We start from the raw sequence: 17,322 nt of genomic DNA, 5'->3' as shown, positions 1-17,322 counted from the left end.
TTTGCCCACAACAGAAGTGAGGCTCACCGGCCTATAGTTACTAGGGTTATCCCTACTCCTCTTCTTGAACAAGGGAACCACATTTGCTATCCTCCTGTCTTCTGGGACTACTCCTGTAGACAAAGAGGACATAAAAATCAAGGCCAATGGCTCTGCAATCTCCTCCCTTGCTTCCCGGAGAATCCTAGGATAAATGCCATCAGGCCCAGGGGACTTATCTATTTTCACGTTTTCCAGGATTTCCAACACCTCTTCTCTACATACCTCAAAGCCATCCATTCTACTTAATTGTGTCTCAGTACTCACATTGACAACAATGTCCTGTTCCTGATTGAATACTGACGAAAAGTATTCATTCAGTGTCTCCCCAATCTCTTCCGCCTCCACACGCAACTTCCCACTACTGTCCTTGACTGGACCTATTCCTACCCTAGTCATTCTTTTATTCCTAACATACCTATAGAAAGCCTTAGGGTTTTCCCTAATCCTACCGACTAGGGACCTTTCATGTCCCCTCCTTGCTGCTCTTAGCTCTCTCTTCAGGTCCTTCCTGGCTACCCTATAACTCTCAATCGCCCCAATTGAACCTTCACGTCTCATCTTGAGATAGGCCGCCCTCTTCCATTTAACAAGGGATTCCAATTCCTTATTAAACCACGGCTCCCTCGCACGACCCTTTCCTCCCTGCCTGACAGGTACTTAATTATCAAGGACACTCAATAGTTGCTCCTTGAACAAGCTCCACATATCATTTACACTCTTCCCTTGGAGTCTACTTTTCCAAGCCACACATCCTAAGTCATGCCTCACCGCATCATAATTTCCCTGACCCCAGCTATAACTCTTGCCCTGTAGTACACACTTATCCCTCTCCAACACGAGAGTAAAAATCACCGAATTATGGTCACTATCCCCAAAGAAGTTATGGGGATGGAGTAGGGTGATTGGTCTGGGTGAGATGTTATTTGGAGGGTTGGTGTTGACTCAGTTGGCCAAATGGCCTGCTTCCACACTGTAGGTATTCTATGATTCACTTGTGTTGTGAAAGTTACTTTTCACTTACATTTTATGTGCAGGACATACCTGCGGAATTTTCCACATTATTAGGTAGATGCCAGTGTTGTTACTGTTCTGGAACAGTTTACGCTGGGTTGTGACTAGTCGTGGAGCACAAGCCTTTAGTATTGTTGCTGGAAAATAGTCGGGGCCCAAAGCCTCTGCAGTATCCAACATAGTTATCTGTTTTTTGATATTACTGTACATGGGATAAATTGAATTGATTGAAAACTGGTATTCATGATCTTGGGAAGCTGAGCAGGAGGCTGAGATGGATCATTCACTCAACAGCTCTGGCTGAATATAGATGTAAATACTGTAGCCTTGTCTCTTGCACCTATGTGCTACCTCCACCATCATTATGTCCTTTATGACTTGGCTAGATTGGTTAGTCGTGGTGCTACCAAATCATTCTTGGTGATGAACATTGAAGTACCTGAAGTACCTTCTGTGCTCTTGCCACTCATTGCTTCCTTCAAGTGGTGTTAAACAAGTTGGAGTACTGATTCATCAGTGGCCAAACCTATCAGTCAGAGAATTACACTTAATAGAAAATGTCAGGTTATTGTGTGACCACATGTTGTAATGAGAAATTTATAGGTTGACAGGGTTGTTTTATTTCATTCATTCATTAAAGTAGGAGTTGTTGACTGGGCCAGCATTTGTTGTCCATCCCTAGTTGCCCTTGAGAAGGTAATGGTGAGCTGCCATTTTGAATTGCTGCACTCCATTTGGTGTAGTTACAACCCTTCAGGTTGCAGTTCCAGGATTTTTGACCCAGCAACAGTGAAGAAACAGCATTATACTTCCAAGTCAGCAATTTGGATGGGAACTTGCAGGTGGTGGTGTTCCCATGTACCTGCTGCCCTTGCCCATCTGGATGGTCGTTCATCATGGGTTTGATAGGTCCTGCCTAAAGAGTTTTGATGAAGGTCCGCATCTCATAGATGTTACACACTCCTGCTACTAAGAAGGACTGAATGTTTGTGGATGTGTTGCCATTCAAATGAGGCTGCTTTGTCCTGGATGGGTGTCAAGCTCTTGAGTATTGTTGAAGCTGCACTCATTCAGGAAAATGGAGAGTATTCACTCGAACTTCTGATTTGTGCCATGCAAATGATGGATAGACCTTGGTTAGTCATTGCCAAACTTATAAAACTTTACCATTTCAATTTCTGGTCATTAGTAAACTTCAGGATGTTGATGATGAGGAACTCAATGATGGTGATGCCATTGAATGTCAAAGGTGGATTGTTGGATTGTATTTTGTTGAAGATGGTCATTACTTGGAACGTGTGTAGCATGAATATATTTATGATTGTCAGCCCAAACCAAAGGTCTTGCTGCAATGTACATGGATTGCTTCAGTCTTTGAGGAGTCATGACTGGCTGCTGAGTATTGTGCAGTGATCAATGAATACCACCATTTCAGCTGTGATGTCAAGGGCAATCACTCGTGCCTCACCTCTGGAATTCAGCAGTTTTGACCATGTCTAAACCAAGGTTGTCAATGAAGTAAGAAGCTGAGTTACCCTGGTTGGGAAGCATTTATTGCCCACCCCTAGTTGCCTTTGCAAAGGTGGTCATGAGCTGCCTTCTTGAACCGCTGCAATTCATGTGCAACAAATAAACCCTACAAGTTAGGGAGGGAGTTACATGAGTGTAACTTGGTGACACTGAAGGAATAGCGGTATATTTCCACGTCAGGCTGGTGAGTGGTTTGAAGGGGAATTTGCTGGTGTTCCCATGTATTTGCTGTCCTTGTTCTTCTAGATGGAAGTGGTTGTGGGTTTGGAAGGTGCTATCTATGGAGCCTTGGTAAATTTCATCTGAATTGTTAAATTAATTGAAAGTATTCAGGAGATGTTGCACTGAAATGAATTTTTATGATTCAAGTTAAAGATCTACTGTTCATTTGAATACCTGTACTTGTAATTTTCCAAAAAGGATCACTTAAAGGATTTTGGCACTTTTTTTTGGTGAATACTTGAAAGTCAGATAGCTTCAACTAATTGCTTGGACTTGTTTACTGGAAGTTACGTGCCAACTTGGATGATGCCTAGGCCAATATCTCACCTGTCTTGGGAAACAGGGATGCTGGTAAAATTGTTATCTTTGATGCAGGTTCATCCTGCATTTGTCAGACATCATGGTGCAATGGCCCATAATTGGTCCTAGATATTTATCAATTGATTGCCTAACTCCTTGGGATGGATGGTCTCCCAGCTGTTGGTAAAGTGGCAGGATGACAAGTGTGAGGTGCTGCACTTTGGGAGATCAAATGTTAAGGAAAAATATACTGTTAATGACAGGACCCTGAACAGAGTGGGTGTACAGAGCAATCTTGGAATTCAAGTCTATAGCTCCCTGAAAGTGGCCACCAAGTAGGGTGGTAAATAGGGTGCCTTTATTGGTTGGGCATTGAGTACAAGAATCAGGATGTCATGACGCAATTTTATAAGATTTTGGTTAGGCCTTACTTACAGTATTATGTTCAGTTCTGGTCACCACATTACAGGAAGGATGTGGAGGCTTTGGCGAGAGTGCAGAAGAGGTTTAGCAGAATGCTGCCTGCATTAGAGGGTATGAACTGTAAGGTGAGGGTAGAAAAAGCAGTTGTTTTCTCTGGAGTGGTGGAGATTGAGGGAATACTTGATAAATGTCTATAAAATTATGAGGGTTGACAGAGTCTCCCCAGAGGTGAAATGCCTAATAATAAGGGACATGCTTTTGAGGTGGGGTGTAGTTTAAAGGAGATGCAAGGGCCAAGTTTTTACACAGGGAATGGTAGGTGTCTGAAACATGTTGCCAGATAGTGGAGACAGATACGATAGGGGGAACAACAGGCTGAAGTGCCTGTTCCTCTGCTGTTCTGTTCTGTTACATTTACTAAGACCAATCTTTTAGTCCAAAAGTTTTTTTTTAAACTGAATTGAAGTTCTTTAACTGCCACAATGGATTTCTGCAGAATCAAAGCTACAGAGTGCAATTCCACAGAGATTGCCAAAATGTTACAGGTGGGAACATTTTTACAACTCAGTCAGCTGACCTGAAGATTTATCTACTTTTAAGTCTGCCACAGCACTCAGAACTTCTCTGGCTATGTTAATTTATTTAAGTATATTACAGTCCTCCCTGATTTCTATACCCACATCTCTCTCAGTAGTGAACATTGATACCAGGTATTTATTTAGAACCCTACCTACGTCCTCTTGCTCCACACAATTACCACTGTGATCTTTAATGGACCCTACTCTTTCCCTTGTTTTCTTTTTGTCATTAAAATACTTATAAAATAACGTAGGATTTTCCTTTATTGTACCTGCCATTTCATGCTCTCTTTTTTTGCTCTCCTAGTTTCCTTTTTAAGTTTTTCCTCGCACATTTCTGTACTCCTGTTGGACATTTGCTGTTTTGCACCCTCAGTATCTGATAGAAACCTCCCTTTTTCTTTATTCAATCCTGTATATCTCTCTCAAACAGAAACACACCATATGTGGTCTCATAGCATATGTGGAGAGAAAGCAGATTTAACATTTTGAGCCCAATGACCCATCTCAAAAAGATCTTGTACGCAAGGGAGCATCATTGGCACAGAGAACACTGAGTTTCACCACATGCAAGGGATTTCCGCAGGTGCACAGCATCATGACTGCATCTTTCTGGACATCGAGGCACTGAGCTTCAAAGCAGCGAGAATCATCAACGTTCACTCCCTTGACATCTGCGACCACAACAGCTTCCTCTACCTTGAGTGATCTCTTTCCTGTAGAATCTAACTGCAGAGTTTGGGTGCCATGATTCCTCTTCAACAGTTGAGGTAACCGTAGCACCCAAACTCTGCGGTTAGATTCTACAGGATATGGAACGTCTATTGAAGGCATGACTGTGACTCATTCCACTTTAGAAGCACCAGACAGAGCCACAAAGACAATACAAGTGAAGCCATCTTCTCATAAGGATAACCAGATCATTGTGCATCTGAAAATGCAGTTCCAGTACCTGAGGGAATCAGGTAGAGCCTGAGGGGTATGCTTATGTGATGGTTTGCTACAATCTCATGAACACAACCCTCCAAAGTTATGGACCTTAAACAGGGTGGTATCCTGGAATGACTTAAATGATCACAAAAAAAGGAGTGGAAGATGAGAGATGAGATAGTAGAGGAAGATGGAGCACAACAAGGTGCCTCAGCTGCATTAGGAGGTGACCAGATTCAAGGGTCTCTTCTTTCTGCCATAAACATCGAGAATCATTTGGCTGAACAATTGTGTTTCCAACTCATGGCCACACACACTGCTTCAGGGATGAATTTAAGAGGTCCTCATGCATGAATAACAAAAACTTAGTGTCTAAGTTCAGCCAGTAATTAGGAAGGCACATGGAATTTTGGCCTTTATTTCAAATCCCGATCAGCACGTGGGGTCCAATACAAAGTGTTCCCAATATTGTGTGATCCCAATTTTAATTCTGGAGGACAGCTAATGTAGTACCATTATTCAAGTAGGGCGGATGTGCTAATTTTTAGATAAATTCCCCCAGATTAGATTTGGTGCTAGGCAACGAGCCAGGCCACTGTCAGATCTCTTGGTGTGACAGCACTTCGGTGACAGTGACCACAACTGCCTCACTTTTACCATAACCATAGCGAGGGATAGCAATAGACAGCATGGGAAGGTACTTTATTGGGGAGGGGAAATTATACTGCTATTAGATGGGAGCTGTGGAGAATAAATTGGGAACAATTGTTCTACAGGAAATGCACAACAGAAATGCAGAGACTGTTTATGAAGCACTTGTTGCAAGTGCTGGATAACTTTGTCCCACTGAGACAGGCAAGGAATGGAAAGGTGAAGGAGCCTTGGATGATAAGGAGCTTCTTATCAAGAGGGAGACGGGAGCTTATTTAAGGTTGAGGAAGCAAGGATCTGGCACAGCTTTAGAGGATTACAGGGTAGCTAGGAAAGAACTCACAAATGGACTGAGGAGAGCCAGGAGAGGGCACGAAAAAGCCTTGGAGGGAAGGATTGGGGAGAACGCAAAGGCGTTCTGTGCTTACGTGAGGAATAAGAGAATGATCAGTTAGAGGGTAGGGTCGATCAGGGATAGTGAGGGAACTTGTGTCTGGAGTCTGAAGAGGTAGGGGAGAGCCTAAGTGAGTTTTTTGCTTAAGTATTCACTGGAGAGAGGGATCTTGTCGATAGCGAGAACACTGTGGACCAGGTTAATAGGTTTGAACAGATTGACATTAAGAAAGTGGATGTGCTGGAAATGCTGTGAAGCGTCAAGATAGATGTCCCCAGGAACGGACCAAGAATATCCAAGGTTACTACAAAAAGTGAGAAATGAGATTGCTGCACTTCTGGCGATGATCTTTGCATTCTCACTCTCCACAGGGGTAATACCAGAAGACTGGAGGGAGGTGAATGTTGTTCCTCTGTTCAAGAAAGGGAATAGGGAAATCCCCAGGAATTACAGACTAGTCAGTCTTACATCTGTGGTAAGCAAGGTACTGAAAAGGATTCTGAGAGATAGGATTTATGACTATTTGGAAAAACATAATTTGATTAAAAAGATAGTCAGTATGGCTTTGTGAGGGGCAGGTCATGCCTTACAAGCCTTATTGAGTCCTTTGAGGATGTGACGAGACAAGTTGACAAAGGTTGAGCAGTGGATATGTATATGGATTTCAGTAAGGGATTTGATAAGGTTCCCCATGGTAGGCTCATTCAGAAAGCTAGGAGTTATGGTATACAGGAAATTTGGCTGTCTGCATACAGAATTGGATGGCCGAAAGAAGACAGCGAGTGGTAGTGAATGAAAAGTATTCCACCTGGAGGTCGGTGACCAGTGGTGTCCCGCAGGGATCTGTTCTTGGGCTCTGCTCTTTGTAGTTTTTACAAATGACTTGGATGATGAAGTGGAAGGGTGGGTTAGTAAGTTTGCCGATGACACAAAGGTGAGTGGTGTTGTATATAGTGACCAGGGCAATTGCAGGCTACAACATGATGCAGAGCTGGGCTGAGAAGCAGCAGATGGAGTTCAACCTGCATAAATGTAAAGTGATTCATTTTGGAAGGTCGAATTTGAATGCTGAATAAAGGATTAAAGACTGGATTCTTTGCAGTGTGGAGGAACAGCATGATCTTGGGGTCCACATACATAGATCCCTCAAAGTTGCCACCCAAGTTGTTAAAAAGGCGTATGGTGTTTTGGCTTTCAACAACAGGGGTATTGAGTTTACAAGCCACGAGGGCGGTCTATAAACATGCAGCTCCATAAAACTCTGGTTAGACCACCCTTGGAATATTGTTCTGGTCACCTCATTATAAGAAGGATGTAGATACTTTAGAGAAGGTGCAGAGGAGATTTACCAGGATGCTGCTGCCTGGATTGGAGGGCATGCCTTATGAAGAGAGGTTGAGTGAGCTAGGGCTTTTCACACTGGAGAGAAGAAGGAAGAGAGGTGACTTGATAGAGGTGTACAAGGTAATGAGAGGCATGGATAGATTAAATAGCCAGAGACTTTTCCACAGAGCAGAAATGGCTGTAACAAGGGGTCATAATTTTAAAGTGATTGGAGGAAGGTATAGGGGAGATGTCAGAGGTAGGTTCTTTACACAGAGAGTGGTGGATGCATGGAATACACTTCCAGTGGTAATAGTAGAGTCAGAGACATTAGGGACACTTAAGGAATTGCTGGACAAGCACATGGATGGCAGTAAATTGAGAGGTGTGTAGGTTAGGTTGATCTTAGATTAAGAAGCAGCATCTGTGGAGAGAAAAATATTTTGGGTCCAGTGACCCTTCGGTGAGTTGGGGGAGGGGCAAATTACTATCTGTGTGGGGAGGAGGAGACAATCTTCAGAGTTTTGTAGAGATCTTAATTGGAGCCGACAAAACATTTTGCGACTACACTTTTGTCAGGAATATCAATGTACATGTTTATGGACACAATACGTTATCATGTAGATGAACATGCAATTCTGAACTGGAGTTCAAAGGCAGGGGGAGAGGACATTGGTCAGGCAGAGGGAAATTCCCCAGAGTGGAAATGATAACAGCCTAAGAGGCCGTTTTCTCCCATCTCCCCTCTTCCACACTCACCTTCCCACCCTTGATTTTCTCTTGGGTCCCAATCACCCCCTACCTCTCTTCATCTTCCCAAGCCCTCCTGATCTCTCCTCCTCCCTGACCCCTCTCTCCATCCTCTACTCCTCCCCATCCTCTCTCCTCCCCCTCACCTCTTACCATTTCCTCTCATTCCCTCCCCTCAAACCTGCCATAGATTCACCTCCCCATTCCCATCCCTATCCCCTTTCCACCTTCCCTCACTCCTTCCCACAAACCATCCACCTCTCTTCGCCCCTCCCATCCCCACCCTTCTTCCTTCCTCCTTCACCCCCATACCCTTCTCCCATTCCCTCTCCTTTACCATCCCTCCCCGCCTTCTGTCCCCTCATCTCTAACCCCTTGCCAAAGTATACTCATGTGCAGGTTGGAGTCCATTTCCTTGGCAGACCTGAAATGCTACCTTATCAAACTGTTATAGTAAGAAATTTGTTTTCTCCTGCTAATGTGTTAAGATAGATGCAGCCATTTGGTGTTCCTGCAGAATCATTACTTGCCTGTCATCAAGCAATTCCTTAGTCAGTCTGATTTTTGGGAGTTAATTCATTTGGGTCTTGCCCAGTTAAACATTATCAAAACCTGAGGATCTAGGTGAGATGCTCAGTGGAGGGTCAATGCATTTGATGGCCAAATGGCCTCCATCTTGTAAGGATTCTATAATTTTACTGTTGTCTGATTTTTTTTATACCTGCCAAATTGATTGAGTCTGACTCACTTGTTTTAGTCAAGGTAATAATTAATTCTCATTTCACTATCACCAAACCTGATACCAGAATTCACCAATCTCACTTGGCTTTTGCAAACAGGAGAAAAGTTGGACAAGAATCATTGAGTTTGGACAGTTTTTGAAATTCTAACTACCTTTCAGTGCATCCAGAGGGCTGACCTACATTATTTAAATATTCTTCCCAATTTATAAAATAAAATTCTGGGGTCCAGGTTTCTCACTTTTGGCACTTTTAACATATTTAATTCTGCGGCTCTCTTTTCTTTCTCCTCCTTTCAGCAAGGGGGTAGAGATGAGGGGACGGAAGGCATGGTAAAGGGGAGGGAATGAGAGAAGGGTACAGATGGGGAAGGGGGGAAGAGGGGAAGAGGGAAGGAAGAAGAGTGGGGATGGGAGGGTAAAGGGGACGGGGAGGGGAGGAGGCTGGTTTGAGGGTAGGAGTGGTGCATAGCGCTATGCGCTGGTGTAAGCAAACACAGCCTGTTTTTAAATCAATCTGTTCAGGCATGGTATGACACCTCCAAACAAGGCTTGAATCCAGACTCTTTGACCCAGAGTTAAGGACACTACCACTGTGCCACAAGGCTGGAACCTACAAGAGCACACTAAATAATATTTGCTTATAAGACACTTTAAAATCACAGATTTTCAAATCCCCAATTGGCATGACCTCTCGTTCCCTCTGTCATCTCCTCCAATCCCACAACCCTCTGAGATACCTTTGTTTGTCTAATTTAGGTCTCTTGTGCATTGCCAATTCTAACCGAAAAGCAGAAATGCAAATGCTGGAAACCAAATTGAAAACAGATACTGCTATAAATAGTCATCAAATGTGGCTGCATCTGTAGAAAGAGAAACAAAGTTAATATTTTAGGTCTAGGAGAAAGTGAGGACTGCTGGTGCTGGAGATCAGAGTTGAAAAGTGTGGCGCTGAGAAAGCACAGAAGGTCATGCAGCATCAGAGGAGCAGGAGAATCGACGTTTCGGGCATAAGCTCTTCAACAGGAATGTTTCAGGTCTGTTTATTTAATCAAAATCATGATTATAATTTTCCACCAATGGCTTTAGCTGGCGAGCCTCTCAACTCCCTTCTTAAACCTTGTTGCCTCTCTATTTTGCTTTCTTCCTTTTGGATACTCTTTAAAAGCGTACTGCTTAAATGAGAGGTGATGTCCTCATGATATTATCACTAGACTATTAATCCATAGACCTTGGTAATGGTCTGGGGACCCAGGTTGAAATGGGTCCCCAGACCCAGACCCGTGGTAGATGGTGGAATTTGAATTCAATGGAAATCTGGAATTAAGAGTCTAATGTTTCCATCTGGTTCACTAATGTTCTTGAGGGAAAGATCCTTATCTGGTCCGGTGTACACGTTGACCCAGACCCACAGCAATGTGGTTGACTCTTAACTGTCCTTGGAGATGGGCAATATATGCTCGGTTAGCCTGTGAAGACCTCATCCTGTGAATGATTTCTTTTAACAATCTACCTCTTTAACCAAGATTTTGATCATTTGACCTCATATCTCATAATATGGCATTGTCATTTTTTGTTTCATAATGCTCTGATTATATGCCCAGGGGACATTTCATTATATTATAGTTGTTGTATAAATATATTTTGCAACAGTTCATATCAACAAGGCAGCCTTGCAGTGGGGAGAGGGTTGCCGTGGTAACCTATGGGCAAATAAAGCAGCAATCCACCCTAATGCTTTGGGGACTGTTCTGAGATCTAAACAGGAGTCACGACAGTCTCGAAACAAAAACTGTTCTTCTCTCTGCACGGAAGCTGCCAAAGATTTTTAACATTTTCTATTTTTGTTAATTTTCTGGGAGCAGGGGTTCAATTACCAACACTGGTGAAATTTCAATTCAATAATCCTGAAGTACGAAGCTGATCTCAGTGGGTGTGCATCATGAACTTTTAATTAATTGTTAGAGAAGTCCACCTCGTGTCCTTTAGTGAAGACAATCTGCCTCCCTCACCCAGCCTGGTCTACATGTGACTCTACATGTGACTCCACATCCACAGCAATGCGGTTGAAGCGTATCCATATTCCGAAATTGCACAGAAAAATGATTCAGCTCAAGGGTTATTGGGATAAGTGATAAATGCTGATCTCCGCGCCGCTGAGGCGAATATGTGTAAAAGTTAAATTTAAATGTAACTGCGCTGCTCCCATTGGGATTTGCTGAAAACCACCGGCTGTGCACACGCGCAGTATCAGCACCCAGCGCCTGCGCACCCTCCGCGATGCCGGCACCCAGCGCCTGCGCACTCTCCGCGATGCCGGCACCCAGCGCCTGCGCACTCTCCGTGATGCCGGCACCCGCGCATGCGTTTTCCCGTTGTTGGGGAGGAGCTTTCCTCCCCTCCCCTCTCCCCGCCCCCCCCCTCCTCTAGCTCGAGCTGCGCGGCGCCATTTTGTCCAGTTGCTGTGTGGCGGTCGGATCGTGTGGTTATGGCGGCGGAGAGCGCGGCAGTGGCGCAGGCGGCGGTTGCCGCCGACGAGGAGCTGCGCAAGATCACCGACCTGCGGGTGGTGGATCTGAAAGCCGAGCTCAAGAAGAGAAATCTCGACACGAGCGGCAACAAGAGCGTGCTGGTGGATCGACTCCGGAAGGTGAGGAGGTTGTGGGGGTGGGGGGCATCGATCCCGCCGCCTTTCCAACGGCCAGGGCTCCAGGCTGAGCCCGCCTTGCAGGCCTCACGAGGGCCTACTGATGATCCTCTCATCTGGGCCGCACATCCCCGGCACTCGGTTTGTGGCTGTTCGCGGGCTCGCTTTAACCCGCAATTTCCTGACTAACTTTCTTGTTCGGAGTCCCCTTCTTCTGAAGCTTTTGTCTTTTATCGGTTTGTAAAAGACTGACGATAGTGCGGTCTCAAACTTGTGAGAATGTCCATCCATTCGTTGCTGTCTGCAGTCGTCCTTAGCTGCAGTTCTTCATAACGTGGCTTTGCTCAATTTTGGCCATAAAACCCAGCAGATTTTGTCCCTAACAATGCCACATTTTTCTTTTGGGTCATGGTTGTACTCCACCTCTTGATCTGAAAGACTGTAGATTCTCTCCTGGAGTTTAACGAAGTATAATTTGGTTGAGAGACCAACAAGCAGGACCTGAATTACATGACATTTGAGATCAATGTACGAATTCGTTGGTAGCTAGTAACAACATGATGCTTAAAGTGATTGCTTACGTTAAGAAAATTGTGAACAACGGTTGTCCGATTATAAACTATTTGGATTAACTAACCAAACTGGATGTTCTTTCTAATTTCCACAGCATGACTTGCAAACTAGAAGGAATAGAGGTGGTAGTGCCGCATACTCGTGCAGAAGTCAAATTGGTGGCTCCAGCAAAGTACCAGGAATATATCAATGTTTGGGATTAAAATTAGATCAGGGATTTATACTGTTAACAGTTCTAGTGCTTCTCACATAATTGAAATTTCACATGTGAAAAATAAGTTTTTGTGAACTAAAAATTATCAATATAAATGCAAATCAATCCAAGACTGGAATACAGACAAACATCAGTTGTGGTAATGAAAACAATAACTGCTGGGGATCTCAGCAATTCAGGCAGAATCCAGGGAGCAAGAGCAAGTTATTGATAGCTTGCTCTCTTTATGGATGCTCTCTGACTCATTGTGAAGTCCTGCATTTCTTTTCAGTGCAGATTTCATCTGCAGCAATTTGCTCCAACAGTTGTGAAAGCTGCTGTTTAGTCTGAAGTATCTCCATTATGTGATTAATGCTATATTTTTTCAATTGTTGGAATCATAGTCATTCTCCTTATTGGGAATTATTTTTCTTAAGTTGCTGATTTGGGCAACATGCAAAGGTAATTTTCCATGGTGAAGTTGGGAGGGAAGAGATTTTAACTAACTAATGTGCTAACGTAAAGCAGGTTTTACAAACTAAATGCTAAATTTGCACCTGTGTATAAATTACACCGTGTAACTCATCTAAAGGTGCCTTACAAAAAGTTTGGTAAATTTCAGCAATGGTAGAATGTTTGGAGAGGTAGTGAGTGCATGGTAATACTTAGATCATAGAGATGTACAGCACAGAAACAGACCCTTTGGTCCAACTTGTCCATGCTGACCAGATATCCCAACCAAATCTAGACCCACCTGCCAGCACCTGGCCAATATCCTACCAATCCCTTTGCATTCATATACTCATTCAGATGTCATTTAAATGTTGTAATTGTGCCAGCCTCCACCACTTCCTCTGGCAGCTAATTTCTGCGTGAAAAAAATGACCCTTAGGTCTCTCTTATATCTTTCCCCTCTCACCCTAAACCTATGTCCTCTAGTCCTGGACTTCCCCACCTCAGGAAAATGACAACAGCCCTACCCTATTCAACCTCTCCCTATAGCTCAAATCCTCCGATCCTTGTAAATCTTTTCTGCACCCTTTCAAGTTTCACAACATCTTTCCAATAGGAAGGAGACAAGAATTGCACACACTATTCCAACAGTGGCCTAACCAATGTCCTGTACAGCTGCAGCACGACCTCCCAACTTCTGTACTCAATACTCTGACAAATAAAGTAAAACATATCAAATGCCTTCTTCACTATCCTATCTACCTGCAATACCACTTTCAAGGAGCTATGCCCCTGCCCTCTAAGGTCTCTGTTCAGCAACATTCCCTCGGACCTTACCATTAAGTGTATAAATCCTGCTAATATTTGCTTCCCCAAAACGCAGCACCTCGCATTTATCTAAATTAAACTCCATCTGCCACTCCTCGTCCCATTGGTCCATCTGATGAAGATCCCATTGTAATCTGAGGTAACTTTCGCTGTCTACTACACCTCCAATTTTGGTGTCATCTGCAAACTTAATAACTATACCTTTTATGTTCACATCCAAATCATTTATGTAAATGACAAAAAGTAGAGCATCCAGCAGCAATCCTTGTGGCACTCCACTGGTCGCATGCCTCCAGTCTGAAAAACAACCCTCCACCATCACCCTCTGTCTTCTACCTTTGAGCCAGTTCTGTATCCGCATGGCTAGTTCTCCCTGTATTCCATGAGATCTAACCTTGCTAATCACTCTCCAATGGGGAACCTTGTCGAATGCCTTACTGAAGTTCATATAGATCATGTCTGCCACCTTGCACTCATCAATCCTCTTTGGGACTTCTCCAAGGAACTCAATCAGGTTTGTGAGATATGATTTCCCACACACAAAGCCATGTTGACACTCCCTAATCAGTCCTTGCCTTTCCAAATACATGTGCATCCTCTCCCTCAGGATTCCCTCCAACAACATCCCCACCACTGACATCAGGTTCACTGGACTATAGTTCCATGGCACCACATAAGCCAACCTCCAGTCTTCCGGCACCTCACTTGTGACTGTCGATGATACAATATGGCTCTATGACTAAATATCCCAGCAATCACTTCCCTAGCTTCCCACAGAGTTCTAAGGTACACCTGATCAGGTCATGGGGATTTATTCACTTTTATACATGTCAAGAAATCCAGCACTTCCTCGTGTAATATGGACATTTTTCAAGATGTCACCATCTATTTCCCTGCATTCTATATCTTCGATGTCCATTTCCACAGGAAACACTGATGCAAAATGCAAAGTATCTTACCCCATCTGCTGTGGTTCCACACAAAGGCCACCTTGCTGATCCTTGAGAGGCCCTGTTCTCTCCCTAGTTACCCTTTTGTCCTTAATGTATTTGTAAATACCCTTTGGATTCACCTTAACCCTATTTGCCAAAGTTATCTCATGTCCCCTTTTTGCCCTCCTGATTTCCCTCTTAAGTATACTCCCACTGTCTTTATACTCTTCTAAGGATTCAATCAATCTATCTTGTCTATACCTGACATAAGCTTCCTTCTTTTTCTTAACAAAACCCTCAATTTCTTTAGTCATCCAGCATTCCCTATACCTACCAGCCTTTCCCTACTGAGGGAGTCTTCTGAAGGTGGGGTGATCAATTGGAATGCAGCAAGAAAGTTGATGAGTGTGGTCATTAAAGCTCTGCCACTAATGAAGTAGAGATTATGTTAACTTGCAAACAGACTTTCATAGTCCACATTATCCTGTTCCTCCATTTTACCATCTGGTAATATGTTTAAATAGAATTTCTCTAATTGCAATTTCAATAAACTCCTTGAACAGTTTAATTATTGAAACTCATCATAGAGATGTTTAACCTTTTTAAGTGTCATAGTTATAAAATTATTGTTGTAAATTTTATTTCCTTTACTCTTAATAATTGCGGTCTTTGCCTTCAGGCAATAGAAGATGAAGGTGGGAATCCTGATGAAATTCCAATTGCAGCTGATACTCCAGGACGGAAAGTACCAAAGCGAACAGGAAAAGGTAGTTTGTGTAGAAAATGCATATAGGGTTTAGCAAGTGGAAAACTCAAAACTCTTCGTGACCATTTCTTTGTCTTACCCTACTGACTTAGCCATGAGCCAAAATTAAGCATCTCGTGTGTATTTCTGCACATTTCATCATGTTCCTAAACCAATTAACTGGTTCACCATGAGTAATTTTAAAGAAGACCAGTCCTGTGTGTACTCTATCTCTTAGTACAATGCATATCTTGAAGCTCATTTATACTCTCTTGGGTAGGTCGAAGAGCAGAGGATGATGGAACCGATGATGGTCTGGAGGAAGATTCTGGAGATGGACAGGTTGGTAACTGGGCAAGATTGACTGCTCTAATTTAAAACTCCATCCTATATTCATTCTATTGAAGATAAAGATACTAATAGTTGAATGCGCAATCAAAGATATGATTACTCATACACAATTACAATAAAATTTGGCTGGTCTTCATAATTATGACGCTTTCAGAGTAACTTTGACAAGAGTCCATTATCGTGCATTGTCCACAAATGCGCATTAGGTACAACTAAATGACAGGTCAAAAATTATATAGATTGCATTCATTTCTTTATATGAAGAGGATGTATTGTAATCTGGCATGCTTGTTTTTATGGGCACTTAAAGGAATAAGTCCAGAATTTTTTAAAAAACCTTCATTTAGTTAATATGGCAAAACACATTTTGGAATAGTGACACTCCATTGGTTAATCAAAGTCACAATCTTTTGTAGTGTGGTTCTCAAAGTCAATTTTTGTATGCAGCAGGTATGAGGAAAAATAAGGTTTAAATTAGATATATCTGTGAAATACTGTTGATCTGGTATAGTAGAAGTACACTTTGATCTGTTTTGATAAAGTTCAACAAACATTTCTTCCAAGTTGCATATAAATATTCACCAGGGTCAACAATAGCTGTGGACTTCCTCTCAACTTTGTGCACTTAACTAAGTCATTTTTCTTCTGCCCTGATTCTTTGTATTGCCCCTGATTAAGTCAGTGTCTGTTTTTGCCATCAATTACTGTTTTCTTTGTTGCATTTGACCCTCTGGATGACATTTTGCTTTTCTCCATTACATAATTTCTTGCTGTCAGCTTCTCTTGACTTGACACAGTGATATTCTTCTGAAATCTTTAAAATCTGAAGAATTTCATACAAACTTAATGCACATAAATATTCAATTGGCATCCTGACCCATCAAAATCTGAAATGTTTCAGTCTATTAGAAATAATTGAGTTGCTGTAGATGTGTGCCAATAACCGCAATGCTTTTCAGGTGAGAATTAGATTTTATTGTCATGTGTATGCAAGTACATAAGTACAGTGAAAATTGTACAATATCACTTTTTCTAGTGCCACCTTGGGTACAAAGGTACTTCAGTACAAAATGTAGCTACAAAGCAGAAAAATAAGGCAACAAAGTTAACCATTACAGCCCTCCTTCGTATCAAGTAGAATAATAAGGAAATAAAAGTTGTAAGTTCAACAGGCTTCGAGAACCAAAGTTGCAGAGAGCTCGCAATCTGCAAGGACTTGACCTCTTCTTTGGCCCACTGTCTGGGAGACCTCTGGCCAATCGTCAAAGTCCCAATCCAGGCCTCCAGCTGCTACCATGCCATGGAAACTATGAAGCTGCAGGTGCCAGGAAACTGGGGCTGCCTTCTCCACTGCAGATACTGGGGAGCCTCTCGTTGTCATGCAGTGGGCTTGCTCTCCTCCATGCTGCCCAACTTGCTGTCCAAAGAAAATAAGTAGGTTAATGTAAAAGAAAACTGTGAAAGAAGAGGGGGAAAAGTACTCTGTTGCCATCTTGCAATCTTTATTTACACGTCTTAATATTAGCAGTTATTGAACATATCTCCCATCATATAGAAAGTACAGATGTAAATCATTTGTGTGGATCAAAAACAAGTGCATTGGCTTTTTGTTCTATCAGGAGTAGTGACTTGTAATCACTTTAGAAATGGAGGGAATCTTGAATCCCATTTGCCATGTGGCTGATGCATTGGCCAGGATTGTCATAG

The 17,322-nt window shown here is 42.8% G+C and overlaps 1 protein-coding gene across 3 annotated transcripts in view; it reads left to right on the top strand.

The window, feature by feature from the left end:
- The first annotated feature begins 11,338 nt into the window (after positions 1-11,338).
- The window catches only part of safb (scaffold attachment factor B), a 71,987-nt gene continuing 66,003 nt past the window's right edge, over positions 11,339-17,322 (top strand). For all 3 annotated transcript variants that reach the window (XM_043720813.1, XM_043720811.1, XM_043720812.1), the window contains exons 1-3: positions 11,339-11,543; positions 15,199-15,286; positions 15,545-15,606. In XM_043720813.1, the coding sequence (XP_043576748.1) occupies positions 11,382-11,543; positions 15,199-15,286; positions 15,545-15,606 (312 nt within the window). In that variant the 5' untranslated portion in view covers positions 11,339-11,381. The remainder of the gene's footprint in view (positions 11,544-15,198; positions 15,287-15,544; positions 15,607-17,322) is intronic.

The sequence above is a fragment of the Chiloscyllium plagiosum genome, chromosome 31 (assembly GCF_004010195.1).
Source record: "Chiloscyllium plagiosum isolate BGI_BamShark_2017 chromosome 31, ASM401019v2, whole genome shotgun sequence".
Classification (NCBI taxonomy): domain Eukaryota; kingdom Metazoa; phylum Chordata; class Chondrichthyes; order Orectolobiformes; family Hemiscylliidae; genus Chiloscyllium; species Chiloscyllium plagiosum.
This window is presented reverse-complemented; position numbering and strand designations above follow the sequence as displayed.